We start from the raw sequence: 15,651 nt of genomic DNA, 5'->3' as shown, positions 1-15,651 counted from the left end.
ACGATATGCAAAGCCTTTGGGCCTTGGATGCTTCCTAAGATTACAGTAACAAACTCACGACTGAAATGTCATTAGCACGCAGCTGCTATGGCCATCTGCTTCAATGAAATCCAGGGAAACCAAATTAAATAAATCTGATCATTTGTGGCTTAGTAGGAGCAATATTGCCTCTGAAAGCAGTCTGCACCAGAAGCGCCTAACTGGATAACTAATCTTTCTTGGAGAAAGGCTGCCGTTTCAGTGACACTTAATGTTTCCTGAAGTTTCCTAGCAATCCATTTATTTTTGTAATGGGTGATAACTATATTTTTGATAATCCATCTCAGGAGAGAAATTGTTCACATTTTTAAAAAACGTATTACACCAAAGGACGTGCTGATTCCATAAAGGGGTTGGGCATTAGCCCAGCAATAGATAGGGGATGGCCAAATGCAGGCTGCTGTCTGGCTGGTAAAAGTTCAAAGTCAAAGTAAAATTAAAATTTATACTCACTTGAGATACATTTTCTTGCAGACATTGACAGGAAAATAAAATAATACCATCCAGTTTACAAAAAACTATACATAAACAAAGACTGACAAATAATCAATGTGCAAAAGAAGACAAATTGTGCAAATAAACAAAAAAAATCCATGAGTCAGTCATATAGAGTCCTTAAAAGTGAGTTTGTACATCGTAGAATCAGTGTCACCTGGCCCAGGGATGAAACTGCGAAACCCGGAGGGCTGAAAAGAAAGCAAACACTGATTACTGCACAGAAACCGTGCTTTAAAAATAGACTTTTATCTCTCTGTTGGGAGTGAATTATACTCTTCATCCAGTTGTGTAAGTTAATGCTATTTAACCAGATGGTTAATCAAGATCTGCAAGATCTAGATGGTTCATTCTTCTTTGCAACTAGGAGTAATATCAGGAAGCAAATTGCATTAATAGAAAGGGGGTTTATTTTTAAGTTATCAAACTGATCATAATTGCAGAGTATGATAATTTAGTAGATGCAAGTTACTGATATTATATTGGTCTTAAATTGACTAAGAATAGACCCCAACAATGAGTAAATTACAATTGTAGCCATAAAGGGTTCCTGCACTTAACCTTTTCCTGTGTCATTTTAGGATAACAGCAGACGAGTGGAGAACTTGCTCAAACTATGGATTATTGAAGCCAAGGACCTGCCAGCCAAGAAAAAGTACTTTTGTGAACTCTGCCTTGATGACACATTGTACGCACGGACTACCTGCAAGCTGAAAACGGACAATGTTTTCTGGGGAGAGCACTTTGAATTCAGTAACCTGCCCACAGTAAAAAACATTACAGTGCACTTGTACAAAGAGACTGATAAGAAGAAAAAGAAAGATAAGAATAATTATGTGGGTCTGGTAAATATTCCTATAGCAACTGTGACGGGGCGACAGTTCCTAGAGAAATGGTATCCTGTGAGCGTGCCCAATCCCAGCAAGGGCAAATCAGCAGGTCCCATGATTCGAATCAAATCTCGCTACCAGAGCATGAGTATTCTTCCAATGGAGCTCTACAAAGAGTTTGCTGAATACATTACGAACAACTATATGCTGATGTGCACAGTGCTAGAACCTGTGCTGAGCGTGAAGAGTAAGGAAGAGATGGCTTGTGCATTGGTACACATTCTACAAAGCACTGGGAAGGCCAAGGTAAGCCCCTAGGTTGCAAACGTTACTGCTTTTTCTCCGTTTAATAAGGACACACTGCTGCTTCAGCGAAAAGAACCAATATAGAGATTATGTTTGGTAAAAAATGTGGGGGGGGGGGGCGGTTGGAATATAAAAGAAAAACAATCTTTAGCAGATCAAAAGACTGAAAGGTTGGAATTGAGACCTCCAATAGGGCCAACTCGTCATTTGTGTGAATGTGCCAAAACATTGCTTCATCGTAACTTCAGTCCTTTCTACATATCTGCCTTATTCAATTTATTTATTAAATTAGCTTATCTCATTACATAAAGCATAGCAGCAGCCATAATAACAGGTAGTGATGGGAACAATGAGCTAAATGTATTATAGTGTCTTCTAAATTTAGCCCCTGGGTTTCGAGTGAATGCCACAAATATTGGTAGAAATTTGCTGCATTCTATTTAGTGTAGTGTTTTGAACCCTATCAATGAAGATCTGTGACAAAGACCCTGGAAAATCTGGACCTCTTTCCATTCTTCAGGAGTTATCTTTAATTAAATCAAATTCACCTCTGCCTTCAGAAAATCAGCGTGATCATTGACCATCTGAGGAAAGGAATGTTTGAAGATCCACACTTTAGACTTGGCTCAAAGTTGATGGTCCATTAGGGAAACAATGATCTTCACCCTTATTGGAGGCTTCTGAGATATTGACTACATGTCATAGGCACTTAGAAGCAATGGAGAGGTACCACCAATGCTACCTCCACAAAATCTTCCAAATCTACTGGTGGGAGAAGCATCCACTCCCAGACCAACATCCCTAGCAATGAGATTCTAATTGCAGAAATCCAGAATTTGAACCCGTGTAGACAAGCAGTTGGTCTATACCAGGTGTTCCCAACCTGGGATTCACAGACCCCTTGCTTAATGGTATTGGCCCATGGCATTAAAAAGGTTGGAAACCCCTGGTCCACCCTGTTCAGAGATTAGTAGGATTGTCAGAGGAAAATATGCATGTCTACAAAGCCTGCAAGAGGTAGCTTGGGGTGTAATCTCCCTCTAAAATGCGAGCTAGACTTTTTTCCTGCCCAAGGATGGTGTGGAAGTACTGCTTAGTCATATCCATTGGTTCCAGGTTTGACATATATGCACTAATTGTAGCACACCCATTCCATACTGGAGTGACCCTGAAAATCTTGTGCAGCTCTTCAGAGGGCCTGAATAGTGTATTCCTGGTGGCAGACTCATTGTGTGAAACTTCTTCTGTCCCCCTACCAAATCTTCATTAATCCTGAATCTGGGAGCTCAAAATAGGGGAGCTGCATTCGGGATGGCACTGAGAACCTGGGGCTCCTTCATCAAAAGTATGCAGAAGCCCAGTAGCAACAGCAGACAATAGGAGCCTCATTTTAAAAAAAAGACATTTAGCTGCTGCATCAAATATCTCCTGCCTTGCCTGTGGCGGAGTCCTGACAGGTCACCTCAGATCTCGAGTAGGAGGAGCTCATCCTCAACACTGAGGGACTACCCAAGCAGTAGGGCAGCACGGTAGTGTAGCAGTTAGCACAAGGCTATTACAATACCAGCAACCCGGGTTCAATTCTGCAAGGAGTTCATACTTTCTCTCCATGACCATGTGGGTTTCCCCCAGGTCCTCCAGTTTCCTACCCCAATCCAAAGACGTACCTGTTAGTAACTTAATTGTTCAGATGGGTGTAATTGGGCATGCAGGCTCATTGTTACAGTATTGTATCACTAAGTAAATAGTTACTGTAATGATGAACTTTTACAGCACTTCTTGAAACTAGCTGATTAAACTACTTGTCAGCGAGATAACTCAAAAGAATGAAATGGATCATATTAAAAAAAAGTTGGGTTTATCCACCATCAATTAAACATTGGATTATAAAGTTGCACTAATTCATGGCAGCAATATTTTCTGGAGTTTAAGTAATGCAAATGAAATGTGTTCCATTTAACAGAATTATTAATGGTGCTATTAAAAAGATTTGTACAGGAATGGTGCCATTTTCAAGCAGGCATATTGGTGGACTGTTTTGCTAAGATGTACAAGTCAATATGAGAAAAGTAAATTCAGCTCCTGTGGAGGAAATTGAAGCTTTTGTGTCATCTTCAGTTGTGTTAGTAATTGATTATATTCTGACGAGCTTCTTCCTCATTATCTGCATCACTTCTTTATTATTGAAAATGTGCCGACATTCAGTTGGAGATCATTAATATTGCTGATAAAGATGACTTGTATTACCAGGCATTGAAATTATTTATTGCGTTGTTCTTTACTAAGGGATTACTTCATGGTTCTAGCCTAACTGTAGTCGAATTCTTAGGTTTCCAAAATATTCACTCTTTCTAACATCTTTAAGGATTCTGATCTGTTCACAACATGAGTAATTTGTGCATTGAGTTGGTGTTTAGGCTACAGCCACATCCTTTTCTTAGCCAGCAAATTTAACGTATGTAAGAATGTTTCAGAGTAATGAGTGAATCTTCCCACTTTTGTGGAACTGTTCTTCATAACAATGAAGAAATATGAACCTGTCTCATGCAGAATGATTCAAGCAACAAGCTGTCACTTCTTCCAACTTCCAAATCACTGAGCAACTTCAATGCAGTTTTGAGCCCATGATCTAAGTTTACTCTAGTGCAGGACTGAAACTATGCTCTGTTGTCAGCATTATGTTTGATGTGATGCTTGGATCTATTTTCCTGTTAGGTATGATGTAAAGTTGATCTATAGTAGGATCTGTGATTTATATAGAATGTATGATCTATAGTCTATATAGTCACTTCTGTGAAGATCAAACAGTGTTTTCAACGTTCATCTTAATCCAAAACATCAAAAATGGTACCTCACACAAAAATTGCTGGTGAATGCAGCGGGCCAGGCAGCATCTATAGGAAGATGAAGGGTGGAAACGGCGACTGTACCTCTTCCTATAGATGCTGCCTGGCCTGCTGTGTTCACCAGCAATTTTTGTGTGTGTTGCTTGAAATTCCAGCATTTGTAGATTTCCTGGTGTTTGCGTTTTTAAAAATGGTATCTGCTCGTTTATCCCTCTCATAGAACTAATTATTTACCTAAGTGTCAACATAACTACTGCTCTCCTCCCAAACAATAGCTTACTGTTTTGTTTGTATTAAAAATATAAATGTGGTGGGATGCGGGTTTCAAAAAAAGGGTTTGCATAAGTGAAGCAGTCAGGTTACACCTGTAGGGAAAGGGTGAATAGACATACTGTCCTTTATTTTGAAAAGAGATAGGGGAAGCTTTTAGAGATATTTAAAATGGTGAAAGAGCTTGATAAAAAGACTGTGGAAAATTCCTACAGCTGTAGCGTGCAGAGCATTGTGACTGGTGCGGAGGCTCCAGTGTGCAGGATCATAAGGGGCTGCAGACGGTTGGAACCTCAGTCATCTCTATCACAGACACAAACTTCTCCACCATCACGGATGTCTTCATGAGGAGATGCCTCAAGAAGGTGGCATCCATCATTAAGGCCCCTCACCACCATCAGGGAGGAGGTACAGGATACTGAAAAAAATATATCCAATGTTTCTGGAACAGCTCGTTTCTCTCTGCTGTTAGATTTCTGAACAGTCCATGAGCACTCACTTGCTTTTCCTCTTTTCCACAAATTTTTTGAAAGATTAAGAAATATAAAGAGCAGCTTTAATTGTCACGTGGACATTGAAACATACAGTGAGCTGCATCTTTTGTATCAATGACCAACACAGCCCGAGAATTTGTTGGGAGCTGGCAAGTGTCACCAAGCTCTTGGCACCAACATAGCATGTCTTCAACTTACTAACCCTAACCTGTGCATCTTTGGAATGTGAGAGGAACTGGAAGTAATTTTTTGTCTTATACTGAACTGCTGCCACAAAACAACAAACTTCATGACATGTGTCAGTGGTATTAAACTGATTCTGAATTACAGTGATCCTATGTGGGGATGAGCAAAGCCAGAGGCCACATGTGGCCATCCGAGAAATCAGATAGACATTTCAAAAGCAACTTTATTACTCTGGGAGTGGTAAGAATATAGAATTCACTATCGCAGGGAAAGGTTGCTATAGATACCAATAATGTTATCTATGACTATGAAGCAAAATTGTTCCACCGTGTTTCATATGAGTCATGTTGCATAAGAGTATCATCAAAGAAAGATAATTGACATCAAAGAACAGAAAGAAGAGGTGCAGGTACAATCCCTGGGCAATATATATATAAGGTGCTATGCTAGTGTGACGCCTTATATATGTACATAACCTGGGGATTGTCCCTGTACCTCTTACAGCTCAGGGTGTTGATGTTCAGAGTACAATTCCAGAGCTGTCTGTCAGTTTGTATGTTCTCCCTGTGACTGTGTGTGTTTTCTCCAGGTGCTCTGGTTTCAGCCCACAGTCTAAAGACATACCAGTTAGCAGGGTAACAGGTCATTGTAAATTGTTCTGTGATTAGGCTAGGGTTAAATAGGTGGGCAGCCATGGCTTTTTGGGCCAGAAGGACCTGCTCCATGCTGTATCAGTAAGTAAAATAAAGAATAAAATGTAAAGTTCTGTCCTTGACAACTATCATTAACATTTTTCTAAGTCAGAAATATCTGTATTCTTCAGCTGCCAATATCATGCCACTCTACCAACACTTAATATAGTTTCATTTCATCAAATTTTCCCTCTAATGCTACCCATAATTAAAACAAATGGAATATATACTCTGTCCCATCATTAATGAAATATTCTTTATTATTGCCATCTTGAAAAAATCTTTAAAATATATGGGAGTGTTTGTGTAAAGTCAGATTGTCATAAGTTGGGACATTCTCATACTGGCAAACTCCTATATTAAGGCAGATGATTAAAAACTTGAAGAATGTACATGTTTTTCTTTAAAGAGCATCTTAAAAGGGGCAAAACAAGTAGAGAGCTGAAGAGGGTGTGGGAGGGATATCTAGGCTTAGGATCTGGTGGTTTATAGATACGGTCACCATTGGTGAAGCAGTTGAACTCGGACACACAGTGGACTAAAGATGACAAGAAAGTGATGCCATAGAGGGACTTGAAAAGACTGGTGAGAATTTTAAAAGAAGGCTGGTCAGCAACCCCATAGTTGATATCAGAGAATGAGACTTCTCTAGCATGGACCAGTCAAGTCTCCAGAGTACAATGTGATGGTTGACTTTTCAGAAACAAGTGATCAGAGTTGGAGAGAGACAAATAATGTTAAAGTGGTGGAAATATATTGTGATAACAGCTCGGATATGAAAAGCTAAATCTAACATGGTCATTTCTGACACCATATCTGATTTGATCTCCAACTGCTGCCAGAGGGCAGATGAAGCTGATGCGTGGGAAACAGGGTTTTGACAGAGATTGAGGACAATGACTTTGGCCTTCCCAGTATTTGGTTGCTGGAAGCTCTTGCTCACTTTGTATGAAGGGTGACTGGCTTATTCCCTTTCAGGAATTAATGAAATAGCAGGCTCTTCCACCGATGAGGTATCTAACTAGGTTGGTAGGTGGGGAGCCTGTGAGGTGGTACACACCTTCAACAACTTCTGCATATTCCCAGAATGTGGACTTGAGGTTCAGATACTTCTTCGAATACTGATCGTCCAATTTCAAAGTTCAAAGTGAATTTATTTTCAAAGTACATGTACGTCACCATACCCTGCCCTGAGATTCATTTTCTTGCAGGCATTCACAGAAGAAATTTCTGTACCAGAAATTCCTCACTCTCAGTGGAGTTTCTTCAAGCAGGCTTAGAGCATATCCTTAAATAGTTTCTGCTCTATCCACAGCTGACTGAACGTGGCTAGGCCATCTGTGGTGGGGATGTTAGCCTGGGAGAAGATACTGATGTTGGTTCAGTGAATTTGGAATATTATGGAAATACTATTTATGCAATACTCCATGGCTCTGTTCCATCTCTCCAGTGCCTAGAGAGGTCTGTGAGAGATAATCCAAGTCATGGAAGCAAGCAGGGATCATTGGAGGCTGGTAAACCATGCGTTTTGTATCAAGTCTTGATCTTCAAATGGCCTGTATCCAGTAGGTTTATTTATTTAGTGATACAGCACAGGGCAGGCCCTTTGAGTTAGGCCAACCCAGCAACTCTTACAAACCCAATTTACCCTAACCTAATCACTGGACAATTTACAATGACCAATTAACCTACCCAGTACGTCTTTGGACTGTGGGAGGAAAACCAGAGGACCCAGAGAAAACCAACGTGTTCCACAGGAAGGACATTCAGAGACTCCTTACAGAATGGCACCAGAACTCTGAAATCTGGAACACTGAGCTGTTATTAGCATTGTGCTAATCACGACGCTGCCATAAATATTGTATAAACAATGTAACAATTTAGAAACGATAGATGGATTAAGAGAGGTGATGGTGAGGCAAGCCTCCGATGGAATACAGGGTTGTACGTGAGAAGTTAAATGAAGAAGGGTTGGAAGAGGATTGAGTGGAATGTAACTGCTCGCATAGACTTGTTGTACCATATTTCTGTGCTGTATGTATTGTACAGTTGTCTGCATAGTAATTTCCAAATTAAACGATGCATTTGGAGAAGGGACAATGAAAGAGGAGCATTATGCGTTTGAAGGTGAGTAAAACCAAGTACTGGAACTAGAGCTGCAATTTGTCTGTATTACTGCTGCTCGTTATTTTATATATAGCTGAAACAATATTTGCTATCAGTCTTTTGGAAGCATGAAGTAATGAGTGTTTACTGTGATTAGTTGGTCTCCTACCGTTGGATCTACATCTAATTGCACTGCAAACACTCCGATATATCTTCATTGCACTGAGCTATTTTGACTTAAACTACACTGGGGAAAATATGTTGCCTAATTAGAATATGTACCAAGACAACCAGTATTTAAGTGAATCACTCAATATAATTCTATATGGTAAGGTAATTACTAAATATACAGATGCACAATTTTATTAGTTTTAATTAAAGGGGAAGTTGCCTGCATTAAATTAGACACAGCTTTTCTCATGCTTGGGCACCGTTTTGTATAGCGGAGTGTTACAAAATCTCTGTAGTACTTGACCTTCCTTCATAATATTGCTGAATAACTCTGTACTCGTCTTTCCCATCAATTTTTAATCAGATTCTTCCAATCTGGTTCCAGTTGGCCAGTGGCATCGAAATCCTGCTTCTAAAAATATGACTCTAGCCACAACTTAATTAGCTCTTATCTTTCTTGACCTCTTCCAATTTTGAGATCAATTGTCAGCTTTGTTTAATTTCTTTTTACTCTGTAAACTGATATTTATACAATTACAGGATTATCCTTGTATCATAGCATTCTCTTCCACTAAAATCATGTTCCTTGAATTCTCACCATTAGATAACTATCTTCAGTCTCCTAATATTATTGTCCTGGTTGTAACATTATCAAAATGATCACCTTTCAGATATTCACAATGACATCCAACATCTCAGTCTTTGCTGTTGGCACAACAATTGTTCCTACTGACTCTCTGACATGAAAGCCTGGGTCATTCAAACTTTGTACCAACTCCCAAAGCTATCCCTCTTTCTTCTCAACCCTATTACCATCTGCTGACACGGGATGGGGTCAACTCTTAGTTTCAGCGTTAAGACGGATGTGAAATTTAGCTGTATGCTCAAAGACTGGTCAATTTGTAAAGCAGTATATTTAAAGGAGGAAGTTTCCCACCATCTCCCTCTTTATAATTGAAATACTAATCCTTTTACGGATTGGCTGCCTTTAATCACATTTTCAGCCTAGTTTTCACATTGTCTAAGTCCTTTAGTATGGCTCTGTACTCCATACGTAGAAAGAATAACATACAGCCAGAGGCAGACGTACGTCGTCAGATTCTTCGGGTTTGCTCTGTCGTTCATCAAAGTCACGGCTGATGATCTTCTTCAGCTCCCTTTTCTCTACCTCTGCAAAATCCCTCAGTTCCTGTACATTCCAGAAACATCTTGCTCTTTGTTTTGGTTTAACCATGAGTCAGCTTCCACAGTATTCTCGTATAGAAAATCCTATAGATTCCCTACGGAGAAAAGAATAATTATCTATTGAGAGATAATGTGGAATAGGCCCTTCGAGCCATGCTGTCCAGCAATCCTTGATGACTGTCAATTATTCCTCACCAGAACAGTTTACAATGACCAATTAACCTAACCACTTTGTCTTTGGACTATGGGAGGAAACCGGAGCACCTGGAGCATTCCACAGGGAGGACATGCAGACTCCTTACAGAGGCTGAGAGGATGCTGGGATTGAACTGTGAACACTGACGCCTCAATAGCATCTCGCTAACCACTACATGGCGCACATTATAAGTGGTAGGCCATGACCCCTTGCTTGTCAGTTCCTCTGCCAGGGATCTTAAATCTTTATCTATCAAACTCAGTGTGAATTTTGTAATTTCTCATTTTACTAAACTAGAAAATAAAGCCAGGTTAACTCAATCGTTCATCATACAATACACTCAACATCCCAGGAACCAACCACCCTACTGATCCTTCATTGTACTTCTCTCGGTAAAAACATCCTTTTTTGAATAGGAAAGCAAATGCAGTATGCCACGTGTGATCTCACAAAGGCAATTTATAACTTCAGTAAGACATTCTTCTTAGTCTCTAATTACGTATACATTTATCTTAATTATTGAATCTGGAAGTTAGCTTTCAGTGGCTTGAGTCCTAGGATTCTTAGATCCCTTTGGACATCAACATTTCCCATCCCAGTCTCTCATCATTTAAAAAGTACTTTTCCTTCTGTTTGTGCACCAGAGAGGACAATCTCACTTTTCTGTACATTATATTCCATCTTCTATGTTCTCCCATGCTTACGTTGCTTATCTTGATCCCCCTAAAGCCCCTTTACATCCTTCACCTTACCTACAGTTGTACCTTGATTTGTGTCATTGGCAGACTTGGAAATATGACACTTGGTCTCAAGCATCAGTGGTTGCCCACACATTACATCCAGCAATCTGAGAAAGACCCATTTATAATCAATGTTTGCAACCAGTTTCAATCCATGCAGTATGTACCTCAATTCCATGTGCTATAATTGTGTTCACCAATACCTGTGTTGGAAAATATAAATATACTGTATCTACTGGTTCCTTCTTAACTATTCTATTTGTCATATCCTCAGGAAGCATCCCTAATTGGTAATAATTCCCCTTCTCTAAATCCATGCCTACATTGCTGATTCCTATCAGCACACACGGAATGCTGCAGGAACTGAGCAGTCCAGGCAGAATCTATGGAAAAGAGTAACCAGTCGGTGTTCTGGGCCGAGACCCTGCATCAGGACTTGTCATCATCATTCCATAGATGCTGCCTGGCCTGCCGAGTTCTTCCAGCATTTTGTGTGTGTTGCTTTGATTTCCAGCACCTGCGGATTTTCTCTTGTCTGCTCGTTCTTAATGTTGTTTTCTAGATAATCTGGTTTTATGTCTTCATTATGAATTCCAGTATTTTCAGTACTATTGATGTAAACCTAACTAGCCAATAGTTTTCTTTTTTCTCTCTCCCTCTTCTCTAAAATATCGACTCACCAAACTCCCAGAACCATTGCATCATGTATAGAATTTTGAAAAATAATAACTATGTCTGTGTCAAACAGTGGGAATCCCTCTGTATTAACTCTATCATCTCCCTTAACCTCCTCTACACCAAGGAAAATGGACCTAGTTTCTCCAGTCTCTCCTGAAATGGAGTGCACCATCCCAGATAACATTCTAGTAGATTTGCTCTGCACCTTCTTCAGCACCCTCACTTCTTTCCTATGTTGTACCGCTCTGATTACGTTTCCAAGCACATGGCTTCCTCTTTTATTTCCCACTTTCACCTCTCTACCTAGACCCCTGATCTTCAAAACCACATGGACTGTATTCACTCAGCTTCAAATTATGTATCGTAGTTGCTCTAAAACAACACTTTCCTTAAACGTCACTCAAAAACTTTGCCCCTCCTAGTATATTTGAACCATATTTTTTTGCCAGTGTGACAGAACACAGTCTTATTGGACAGAAAATGAAGATATTAGCATATTTAAAATGCTGAAAGGTTTCAGTAAATTCTAGGGTAAGTATAAAGGAAACTTCAAGCTGCTCTAAGTAAACCTTTTCAAATAGTTTGGGTGCATATAGAAATTTAGTACGTCTGAGAAATTAGGTTGCATTGTTCAAATAAGTGTTCACTGTTGGTTAATTCCAGACTACATTTGCCTAGCACTGGGAAACCTCTACAATGTCCAGGAAACATCTTGTGATTATAGCACGTAAGCTATTATTTACAAGATGTTTCCTGGACGTGCTCCCAGCCCAGTATTGTGAATCTGTCCCTAGTAGGCCCCTTGATGTTTTTTTTAACCTAAATGCTCTCCTTTGTTCTCATATTTTCTGTTTCTTCCTCCTTCCCCACTGAATTCACTCTAATATGGGGACAGTGTTGTGGTATAGTTTATAGAGGTACTACCTCAATGCTTGGCACCTGGATTCAATCCTGGCCAAGGGTGCTGTTTGGGCAGAGTTCACATGTTTCCTCTGGGTGGTCTGATTTCCACCCACATCCCAAAGGTGTGTTGATGAGTAAGTTAACTGGCCAGTGTAAATTGTTTCTAGTGTGTAGTTGAGAGGTAGAATCTACAGGTTAGTTGATGAAAATGTGGAGAGAATAAAGTGGATTATGGTAAAAATTAGTGTTTTTAAAAGGCTGACTGGTGGCGCAATGGCATCAGCGCCGGACTCTGGAGCGAAGGCTCCAGAGTTCAAATCCAAGTCAGGCCACACCCCCGAGCACGCTTTCCATCCGTGCCGGGTTGAACGTTGAGCTAGACACTCGGCCTCGTAAAATAAAAAAGGGGTAGGGTCAGGAGCGTTCATATCGTGACCCGGTTAATCCGAAAGGAAACCAATTTTGACACAAGGCGCCAGACAAGAATGGCTGACTGTCTGGTGCAACACGCTAAAACAAAAAGTGTTTTTAAAAAGAGCCGTTGATGGCGGAGATTCAGTGGGCCAAAGTGTCTGTCCCTCTGCTGCATGCCTGACAGCAATCTCTTATTCATCCAGTTCCCCTTATCCTCTCAACTACTGATCCAAAACACAAGAGATGCTGAAAAGAGGTACAGTACCTCTTTTTTGAGTTATTCTCACTGCAACTAGCAGCTTGTTATTTCTCTTCAAGCAGCATACTTTTGAACTGGCCTAATGACCTACAGATTTCACAATCTTCTGAAGGACTCAGTGGACGTACAGTAACTCTTAAGCAAGCAGGTATGGCACCTTTAACCGTATGAAGGTTCTTCACCATGGCCAGAAGTGAAACAGGAGGGGGAGGTACTCCAAGCTGTGCTAAAACATAGAGGAATGAGACCCCTTCAGCCCAGAATCTGATTAGTAGATGTTCAGTTGCTGGAGAAAGGGATTTAGGACCTGAGGGCAAGATTGCTGTATTGAAGGGAAATGAGAAATTGTCATGTTCTGTGTCTTAGCGAGACGTGGCTTGCTTAAAGCGCGCACATTCGGTGATCAGACCCAAAGGCTTCTTGATGCACAGTGTGGACCTAACTGCTGATTTGGAAAAAGTAAAATGTGGGGGTGGGTGTTTCATGATAAACTCTCAGAGGTGCTCCGATGTGGCAGTTTTGTCATACTCATGTTTCCCTGACCTGGAATACAAGTGCCGATAATTCTATTTACCAAGGGAGTTCTTTGTGATCCTGACCACAGTTTACATACCGCTGCTGGTCGACTGCACTTGAGATACTGCATGCTGTCATCGCCATACAAGAAATAGGCCACCCCAATGCAGTTCAAGTCATAGTCAGGGACTTCAACCAGGCTTACTTGAAGGAATCCCTGCTCAATTACAATCAGCATACAAGTTGTAGCACTAGAGGTCCCAACACCCAACCCTTGCTCTACTGGCTTTACACCTATGACTGTATGGCTAAGCACAGCTCCAGTGTCAGATTTAAGTTTGCTGATGATGACACTGTCGTAGGCCGAGTCAAAAGTGGTGATGAATCAGCAATATAGGAGGGAGACTGAAAATCTGACTGGTGCCACAACAACAATGTCAGCAAAGCCAAGGAGCAGATTTTTGACTTCAGGAGGAGGAAACTGAAGGTCCATGAGCCAGTCCTCATCAGGGGTATGAATGGTAGAGAGGATCAGTGACTTTAAATTCCTCTGTTATCATTTCAGACGACCTGTCCTGAGCCTAACACATAAATGCAGTTACAAAGAAACCATGGCAGCACCTTTACTTTCTTCGACATGTTGGAACTAGATTAGGTCCTCAGAGATCTTGACACCCAGGAACTTGAAACTGCTCACTCTCTCCACTTCTGATTCCTCTTTGAGGATTGGTATGTGTTCCTTCACCTCGCCCTTCCTAAAATCCACAGTCAGCATTTTCGTCTTATTGATGTTGAGAGCAAGGTTGTTGCTGCAGCACCACTCCACTAGTTGGCATATCTCACTCCTGTACGCCCTCTCGTCACCACCTGAGATTCTACCAACAATGGTTGTATCGTCAGCAAAAATGTATAGATCGTATTGGAGATATACCTAGCCAGACAGCTAACACCTTTCCCTCTAAAGCTTGAATGAAATTGTCTCCAACCTGCTCTATGTACTGTGGGTACCTCAATTTGCCAATATCTGGGATATTTTATACAAGTATATTAAATACTTGATATTTTTGATTTATCATGGAATAGGAATTTCCTTACAAATATGTTATTTTTACCTGCTTCAACCAGGCTTTTGACAGGAAGTGACCTTTAAACTCTTTGCAATGAAGGAACAGGATGCATGATTCAAGAAAAATTAATAAGGAAGTACAGAGATGCTGGATAGAACTGGAAGAAATTCATGATTAACAGTAATCATATATGGACTGTTTATTTTTAGTTATTTTCATTATTTAGAGATACAGAGTGGAACAGGCCCTTCCAGCCCAATGAGCCGCATTGCCCAGCAACCCACTTATTTAACCCTACCCTAATCACAGGACAATTTACAATGATCAATTACCATATAACAATCTAACCATTACAGCATGGAAACAGGCCATCTCGGTCCTTCTAGTCCATGCTGAACTCTTACTCTCACTTAATCCCACCCTGCTGTCAGCCCATAACCCTCCATTCCTTTCCTGTCCATATAGCTATCCAATTTAACGTTAAGTGACAACATCGAACCTGCCTCAACCACTTCTGCTGGAAGCTCATTCCACACAGCTACCACTCTCTGAGTAAAGAAGTTCCCCCTCATGCTACCCCTAAACTTTTGCCCTTTAATACTCAGCTCATGTCCTCTTGTTTGAATCTCCCCCACTCTCAATGGAAAAAGCCTATCCACGTCAACTCTATCTATCCTCCTCATAATTTTAAATACCTCTATCAAGTCCCCCCACAACCTTCTACGTTCCAAAGAATAAAGACCCAACTTGTTCAACCTTTCTCTGTAACTTAGGTGATGAAACCCAGGTAACATTCTAGTAAATCTTCTCTGTACTCTCTCTATTTTGTTGACATCTTTCCTATAACTTGGTGGCCAGAACTACCTTACTAACTGGTATGTCTTTGGACTGTGGGACGAAACCGGAACACCCGGAGGAAACCCATGCACTCATGCAAAGAACATACAAACTTCCTTACAGAGGATGCTAGAATTGAACTCTGAACTCCAACACCCTGAGCTGTAATAGCATCATGCATCAGGTTATCAAAAATTGTCATGCCAGTTTTGTGGGGTCTATTACAGAAATGTCCAGCTCTATAACAGTTGCCAGACTTTTTTTATTTGCAGCAAATATTTGAGAACTGCTCAGACTGCATCATGGAATCAAAACTCTTAACTATAACCATATCCTTCAAACACATGGAATTTTTATATCCTAGCGCAAGAGGTTTAAAAACAGCATTAGGTGCTTTATGCTGAATGTGGCAATTTGAATG

At 40.5% G+C, this 15,651-nt stretch overlaps 1 protein-coding gene across 6 annotated transcripts in view; it reads left to right on the top strand.

Moving 5' to 3' along the window:
• The window catches only part of LOC140186135 (disabled homolog 2-interacting protein-like), a 606,748-nt gene that overhangs the window by 510,685 nt on the left and 80,412 nt on the right, over positions 1 to 15,651 (top strand). For all 6 annotated transcript variants that reach the window (XM_072240039.1, XM_072240040.1, XM_072240038.1 and 3 more), the window contains one exon: positions 1,116 to 1,670. In XM_072240039.1, the coding sequence (XP_072096140.1) occupies positions 1,116 to 1,670 (555 nt within the window). The remainder of the gene's footprint in view (positions 1 to 1,115; positions 1,671 to 15,651) is intronic.

The sequence above is a fragment of the Mobula birostris genome, chromosome 22 (genome assembly GCF_030028105.1).
Source record: "Mobula birostris isolate sMobBir1 chromosome 22, sMobBir1.hap1, whole genome shotgun sequence".
Lineage (NCBI taxonomy): Eukaryota > Metazoa > Chordata > Chondrichthyes > Myliobatiformes > Myliobatidae > Mobula > Mobula birostris.
This window is presented reverse-complemented; position numbering and strand designations above follow the sequence as displayed.